At 45.6% G+C, this 8,598-nt stretch overlaps 1 protein-coding gene across 1 annotated transcript in view; it reads left to right on the top strand.

Annotated features, from left to right (window-relative positions):
* Positions 1-721: 721 nt before the first annotated feature.
* plxna2 (plexin A2) overlaps positions 722-8,598 on the top strand; it is a gene marked incomplete at its 5' end in the record, with an annotated part of 145,346 nt that continues 137,469 nt past the window's right edge. Inside the window, 2 exons of the mRNA XM_079274062.1 lie at positions 722-1,921; positions 7,418-7,600. Of these exons, the coding sequence (XP_079130188.1) occupies positions 722-1,921; positions 7,418-7,600 (1,383 nt within the window). The remainder of the gene's footprint in view (positions 1,922-7,417; positions 7,601-8,598) is intronic.

The raw sequence follows: 8,598 nt of genomic DNA, 5'->3' as shown, positions 1-8,598 counted from the left end.
GAGCAGAGGAGTTTCCGCTGTGTGCTTATGTTTGTGTTGTTGTTTGAAAATGTTGTAATTTTTATCAAAACTCAATTCATGTTTTCTGGTATGGTCACAAATATTACTGTCATAATGTTTTTGGAGCTTAGAATCATTGTAACAACATGCAAAATTATTATTATTTCCAATTTACTTTAAGTCTGGTGAGTCATTGCCAAGTGTCCAAGGCTTTGTGTGAGTCTGATGCAGTTTTGTTCTTAGAAACCGCTTGCTCAGTGTGTGTCAGCGTGAGCGGTAGTATGAGTCAGGTCAGGCTAATTTCCGTTGGTGTAACCAAGCCTCTCTTTCCAGCATTGTCCTGCCCCGTTCAGCAACTCCTTTGGAATGTGCACCATGATGCTTTCCGCTCATTGTGTCTTTAAACCTCCACTTCTCTTCTCCGCAGCTCATCGCCTCACTGAGGAAGAACTTTGACCTTTTCAAACAGTGAAAGCTCTTTCAATAATAAGAGGCTTTTCCATTTAGTCAGACGTGTTTCCTTTTGTAGGATGTGCTAGGCATAATGTGATATCTAAAATCGTTTTATTTCTTGTTTTCTTTTCCAGAAACATGTGAAGACCCTTGCAGAGATTTCACCTGCAAGTTAGCCTTCAACAACAGAAAGGCGAAGGTCCCCTCCATTCCTCGCCTCGTTCGTTCTCTCTGCTTCCTTTGCCGTTTCCTTGCAGGCCCATCAAACATGGTGGGCCGGCGGGCTACACGCAGGACTTTATCGCCTGACCCTAAAGTAGGAGCTATGGCTACTCTGCTAGCTTTTTGGCTCTTAGCGGTCCCTGCCTTGTGCAGTGGGCAGACATTCACTAGTTTCCACCCCGAACGCCGGGACTGGGCGTTCAACCACCTGACGGTTCACCAGACCACGGGGGCATTGTATATCGGAGCAGTCAACCGTGTGTACAAGCTCTCAGGCAACCTGACCCTCCTCGTTTCCCATGATACAGGCCCAGAGGATGACAACAAGGCCTGCTACCCCCCTCTGATTGTCCAGCCCTGTTCTGAGCCCCTTGTCTCGACCAACAATGTCAACAAGCTTCTCCTCATTGATTATTCCCAAAATCGGTTGCTGGCCTGTGGCAGCCTCTACCAGGGTGTCTGCAAACTCCTCAGATTGGATGACCTCTTTATCTTAGTGGAGCCCTCCCATAAGAAGGAGCACTACCTCTCCAGTGTCAACCAGACTGGGACTATGTACGGGGTCATTGTGCCTTCACAGGGCCAGGATGGCACCCTATTTATTGGCACAGCAGTAGACGGAAAACAGGACTACTTTCCCACCATCTCCAGTCGAAAGCTGCCCTGCGATCCAGAGTCTTCCGCGATGCTAGACTATGAATTGCACACTGACTTTGTGTCCTCCCTCATCAAGATACCATCAGACACACTGGCACTGGTCTCCCACTTTGACATCTATTATGTTTACGGCTTTGCCAGTGGCAGCTTTGTTTACTTCCTGACCGTGCAGCCCGAGACGCCAGAGAACAGCATGTCATCAAGCGGATCCACCAATGACCTCTTCTACACTTCTCGCATTGTCCGCCTCTGCAAAGACGATCGCAAGTTTCACTCCTATGTCTCTCTGCCTATTGGCTGTGTGAAGAACGGCATTGAGTACCGGCTGCTGCAGGCTGCCTACCTCGGCAAGCCAGGCCACGTTCTCGCCATCTCGCTCAACATCAGCGCTCAAGATGATGTTCTCTTCACCATCTTCTCCAAGGGCCAGAAGCAGTTCCATCGCCCACCGGATGACTCGGCGCTCTGCGTCTTCACCATCCGAGACATCAACGCACGTATCAAGGAGCGCCTGCAGTCCTGCTACCAGGGAGAAGGAAACCTGGAGCTCAACTGGCTGCTTGGGAAGGATGTGCAGTGCACCAAAGCGGTGAGTTACATGTTCATGCACGCATATATACAGATGTACTCTACACCCAGAATGCACCTCTTACAGATTCACAATATGGAAATGATAATGACTTAAATATGTGTCTTCCATGTGGTGACGATAGGGACATTTCAATCAGGAGAGACTTGTTTTATAATTGAACAATGATTTATTATACAAGCTTCAAATATGCAAAGTGCAAAGTCTTTGGCGATTGGACTCCATCCGGAAGTACTATCACCGAGGGTAGGGATACAGAGGTCCAACAGGCCTAATCCCCCCTGGAGTCCAGACACTGGTGGTGAAAGGAGTTGTTGCCATCTGATGATGAATCAGGAGCCTGACTGTGCTGCTGACTGGAGGCGACTGGGGTGGAGGCGGGTCGCATCTGCTTAACGCTGAAATGACAACTGACAGCAGCAGAGAGGAGAACGCTTTAAAGTTTGACAGCAACGAGCTGATTGGCTTAAGGAACCTGTGTGCCGAATCTGGTTGGTTGCTTAACCGTGCACGCCCCCAATCAGCTGTTAGAGTAATTACAAGGAGAGGAGAGACAGCGATCACAAGCGAATGTCTTCCTGACTGAACTTGCGCATGAGCTACATTTCTATTATAGTACACATTATCAACGCTCCAAGGCTGCTCTTAGAGGGAAATGTAAATTCTTATGTACATAGGTCATTTTCAGTTCATTCATTTTTGGCAGGGTGGCTTAAAGAGACATGCGCTAAAATAGAGCGTTTCAAACAGAGGGTGAATACATATTATATATATTCAGACAGACAAAAAAACTGTTTTCTGACCATTAAAGCATGTACATACATGTTCTAGTAGAGACCGAAACTACAACCACGAACCTGAAAATTAAAGTTACGGTGAAGCAGAATCTGATAAGCAGTAGAGGATAAAACGTGCAATTGTCCAACAACATCTGCATCTTGTTTCCTTCCTTAAAATAAGATAGTGAACATTTCGGGAATGACCGACACTTCTCAATGAGCCGAGAGAGCACAGCGTTCAACGTTTTGAGGGCGTATGCTGTTGTGAAAATAAACACAGCAATCATGAGGAAATGCCATTGACTGCCTTGCGCAGCATACCCTCTGTTATCAAATGATTCTCACACTACATGTAATTATGCCAAATTGTTTCGCAGCTCCGATATCAGAGAACATGCACTTTCAAGTATATTTCAATGAGAGATATTCATGAACGAGGGCCGATTTATTTTTCTTGACAACCATCAAAGTGATAATCTCCTCCAGCACAATACAAATAAACACACTTCCACACACCAGCCTATTTCTTTGGAAACCCCCAATTATCTTGGCCTACATGTATCTGCTGCATGTTGTCAAGCAGAATTACGTTTCTTGATTTTCCTTCAGTCCCAGGAGGATACAGTCCTCTGTGCTTTCATTCTGTAATTGCTATTAGGAATTTAAGATGATTCAGACTTAATGACTACTGTAGCTCAGTGTAAGTAAGTAAGTAAGTGTAACTAGTCCGTTACTGTGTGTGGGTGTGTTTGGGGAGGGGGGCTTTAGCGTAGGTCTTAATGTATTTTTAAGGTTTAATGATGTCCCCAACCTCACTATGATGAGAGCCACTGATCAGCTTCCTTTGTAGCTAATCCCCCAGGTCACTCAATTGACCACTCTTATTAAAATCAGTACATTCCCTATTAGCACAATGTCAGAGGTGATTGTAAAGAGGAGGGGGACATTATCTCGAACAGGAGCTGTTGAGTTTTATTTGCTCAACTGAGAAGGCCGTAGAAGAGGCGGGAAGACGGCGAGTAGGAGGAAGAAGGAGAGATGGTGTATAGTGATGACAATGCTGAGGATAGGAGGCTTTCTATCTGTGGGAGCTCAAATTTGAACCTTTTTTCAGTTTCCCAGAAGAGTCCCCGATCATCTCAGTGTGCTCTAAAGGGTGCCAGCCGTTACCTGGAAAACACAGAAATAGATCAGGAGTGTTGGTGATTTGACGAGTACAAATGAAATGGCCATTGATGTCATAGTGACGGCACACGTAGTGGGACCGAAAAAGTGCGCAGCTCGACGGGAAGAGAGCCGGCGCAGCTCCGGAGACAGGTGGCTGGCTAATTGGCTCGATAGCGTTTCCTTCTCCAGAATGGTGGGGAGTGAGACAGTTAGTCCCATTGCTGCTGCTGCTGGCCACCGGCCCGCTGTTCAGCTCATTGTGTAGCATTGTAACCAGTGTTGCAATAAAGCGTCACAGAATTAGCACGCTAAATCCACCATACTTTAATGCTACACTGGTTACCGAAACGAGCCGAACAAAGTCGCTCATCTGGGCGATAGAAATGTGCTTCCCTACACTGTAACAAGAGTGTGCGGATTAAGCTGTAAGCATTAACTCCACTGCTAGTTTGAGTCGTTACTGCAAAACCTCACCTCAGTGAGGCCGTATGTCGGTTTAGTTTACATTGTAGCTAGCCTGGTCATAATGGCAACTGCTCACATTAACATGGCCGCCATGCTTACCATCCTGCTACATTGATTTTAATGGAATTGTCTCGATACTTCTATTCTTTCCCTATACCTGCAAGGCTGCAACTCCCACTCCATTATTTAGGCATGCACTGCCAACAGCTTTCTGCACTCCTTTCACACTATACACCACAAGCTTTGCCAGAGGAAGATCTGAAAGGCAGTCATGAAGACCGTGTCCTCTTGCTCAATGAGCAGCCAATAAATCCATAGTATAATATGGATAATGTAGATGGATGTCAATTGATGAGGAACTCTTGAAGCCTATGCAAATTATATTTAACAACCGGATATGTCAGCCATGCAAATGTGTTTAGTCTGCGTTCTGTTAAAAGCCCCCAACTCACTGTGGCTGCTTTAAAGTGCATGTTTCACATCTTGTATTTCTGAAATAAACATGTTCCCGATGCTCACTGTGCGGTATTTTTAGAGTGCCTGTGTCTCAGGCGCATCAAACTATGAGGTGAATCAAGGTTAGACCAACTCGAGAGATTTTATTTATTGTTTTTGTTAGTTTGTTCTATGCCTCGCTTGGTTTCTGACACACATGCCGTCCCGGTGCCTTTCCTCTGGTCCATTGCTTACAGCAGGTATGAGCTGAAAGCAGAGAACCTTAATTACATCCCCAGCTCTCATTCCCGTCTTGCGGACATTTCACTGTGTGCACGCTTACATGCAGGCCGAGGCTGTGGCTGGGAATGGAACTGAGGCTGAGCCAGGGGATTCAGACATAGCAGCCAATCAAAGATTTATCACTCAGCCGTCCAGCCTTCTGCCATCTGGAGGCTCACACCATCTCTGTAGTCACTCCCAAGGAGGACAGCCATGATAGGATTCTTTCATTATCAAGCTGTCTGTCTGTGTGTGTGTGTGTGTCTCTGACTAACACTATCATCCTGTCCTGCTTTTGCTCATGCCCCACCAACTTATTAACCTCTCATGAGAGCAAAGGGGAGGGAAACTCTCAGAGCAGATATCCCGTCACATGTAATTCATCCGTCATTCAGATTCCACCAAATGAAACGCCTTGTGTCATTGTTTACAACATTATGCAGTCAACTGTTGAAGCAGACCAAACTGTTTTCTCAGCATAGATTCAATATTATACTGTATTGCGAGTTGTTCGATAAGGATTAATCACACAGGGCTACAGTCTATTTTGGTCTCACCACAGCTCTGCTAAAGATAACCAACGTAATCTGTATGAAACAGTCTGAGACGTGGCAAATCTACATTTCTTCACTGCTTGTGAGATTTGTGATAAGGCAGAGGGAAACAGACAAAGCATCAGCAGGAAGGTGTACAAGAGAACTCAACCACATGCAATCCATGGGGGATCAGGCTTGGCGGCCAAGTCTGCTAAGCGTACATCATCTAAACAATCTAGATATAATCAGAACCAAATGGTCTTGTTCCCAAAAGACCATATGTGGAATAGCTGCATGCGTTTGAGGCGGCAGCTATTGATAAGCCGAAGTCTGGAACTCACGGCTGTTTCACAAGATAGATGCTTGCTCTCCCATCTGATTCTTTCTGTGTGTCCATGTCTAATCGGTATATGTTTAAAACTAGCTTTAAACAATTATACACAGCACATTTTACTTTATAACTACAACAGAAAATAATGAGGTACGCTTAGATGTTTTTTTGAATACTGCAGTGGTGTACCCCCTAGCCACTCTGTGCTATTTTGAGCAAAGGAAATACAAGGAAATGCCATACAGTTTGGGGGGCGTGACAACAGACCGGAGGCCGGATTTTTCCCTGTCAGCATTATTGCCTTCGCTCCACTCATGAAAATCTGCGTAGCACTGAAAGGTTTTGCAGCCATGGTGTGTAGTGAAAGGCTGAGCTGCCTCCCATAGTGGGAAATGTCACTCAACACAGTCTGCTTATACCACTCTGACAGGGACGAAGACGAGAGAGAGACATACAGTAGTGGCAGATAGAGAATTAATGAGTTGGGGTTGAAGGGATATACAGTATACATTCTTTAAGGGAGAATGAGATGGAATTTCTGTGCAAGCTACTGTACGGATGTATACATGGGAGGCGTGCTGGGCCTGAGCCCGCCTGGCCATCTCCCTTTACTCCACATCGCACTTTGAGGCCACTGCCACTCAGACTTTCGCAGCTGACCTGATTCAACACCAGAACGACCGCTGTCTTGCTCCTCGTTCACCACCTCCTCATGTCTTCAGGGTGGAGTTAAGTCGTTGCTCGACACAATTCGTGTAAGATATACAGTACAGTCACGCCCAGAACTCAATGAGACTTTATGGCAGTGATTCTCTTCTAATGAATGGGTAAATACAGTTTATTGCAGCCTCTTCGCTTAGATGCCTATCTCATGGTTGCACAGTCATCACGTAGTGTGTTTGCCGGTGCGCATAGAGTTAGCATGCAGCATGTGTTTTCCTGCAGAGGTGTGATGATAGGCCAGGGTAATGAGCCACGGTGAGAGCAAGGTGGAGTTCAGTCAGCCGGAGCTGAGACATGTCTCCCAGGTGGAACAGAAAGCCAAGCGTCTGTCTGGCTGGGAGACTTAGCTGCACACCTCCACCTTGCTCTGACCTCCCTCCCGCTTTCTCTCAGGCTCACCCCTCTCACCTCCCTCATTTCCATCTCAGACACTCTCTGACACTGCTACGATTTTCACAACTTAGACCATCACTCTCTCTCTCTCTGTCTCACTCTGTCACCTTCATCTTTCCTCCTTACCGAGCTGTCTTCTTTTATCATGCTCTGCGTCTCAGCCTATTCTCTCTCCTAATGTCTTCTTCGCCGAGTCTGCCTTTCCTCTGAGGTATTTTTGTCGCTCCCCCTCGTACAGTACATTTCATGTCATGGGTTTCTATGTGACGCATTTGTCTCCTAGTCATGATCTCTTTTTTTCTTCTAATGCTTCATATGTTCCAGTTTATCTCTTGTCCTTCATTCATATTACTGTAACTTTTTTTTGTCTTATCTCTGTCTGCAGCCGGTGCCCATTGACGACTCTTTCTGTGGTCTGGACATCAACCAGCCGCTTGGCGGTTCCCAGCTGGTGACCGGTCACACTCTCTACACCGAGACTCGGGACCGAATGACTTCTGTCACCTCCTATATCTACAATGGTTACTGTGTAGCCTTCGTGGGTACCAAGAGTGGACGCCTAAAGAAGGTGAGCACCAGCTCCTTTCCTTCTCTCACCCAGCAGTTAAAGACCTGTTGTTCTGCTCCTTTCATCACTGTGACACATAAAGACTCCAGCTGTCCAGTGGTCCATAGGGTACAGACTGAAGTGGTCCTATTTCCGTGCAGATGGATCATGGTCAAAGGGAAACATATATACTTAATATTTAATGCTTGCTGTCAAAGTGTTGGAAAAGGAATAATGGCGATGGCTAGCTCACTGTAGTGGTCCATTCCTTGTTCAGTGAGCTCCAGTGCCTCAGTGTTGAATAACCTGTACTGACCCATTTAATTTTAATAAGCACCTTTCTGCCTGCGGCTCACTGAGAGGCATAAGAGAGTGCAGGTCCATGCTTTAAACCTCCTAGTTTTGGTTAGAGAATACATATACACCACAGAGGGTAAAGGGATTAATGATAGATTTCACGCACCTGTCACAGGAAGCAAGGTATTAGAGGAGGTTGCCCACTGACAGGATTGAATGGCGAGGGAAATGAGTGCTATGCTCTCGGTTTAGGATGATATGAGGGGTGAGATTTTTTTAATCAAAAATACCTACATTTTGCTGATTCATTTGGAACAGCTGTTGCCCTTGCAACAGGCACTGATGCTTTGACTGTTTGCCGAATGTTAAAATGTCAATGACGTCTTTTAGAATGCATTACGTGTTTTTGTGTGGCTGCATTGTGTCACCATTGCTGTTTGTCTTGCATACTGTTGGTGCTGTGTAGACTACGCCGATCATGATAATCGTATTATGGACAAATCTTAAAACATGGACATGACCGTGATCATTTTTATGTTATCAACTTATTGTGCGATATATGGACATGAACTCAATACTTTTTGCTGTCATTAGCCAACATGATGCCAGAATACATTTTCTATACCGTTATAAGACTTGGTCATTGCGCAAACATGGCACATTTTTTGATAAGACCCGAAAGTTTTTTATTGGTCGTTTTTTGTTTGGTTTTATACTATTTT

This window comes from Melanostigma gelatinosum, assembly GCF_949748355.1.
Source record: "Melanostigma gelatinosum genome assembly, chromosome: 8".
Classification (NCBI taxonomy): Eukaryota; Metazoa; Chordata; class Actinopteri; order Perciformes; family Zoarcidae; genus Melanostigma; species Melanostigma gelatinosum.
This window is presented reverse-complemented; position numbering and strand designations above follow the sequence as displayed.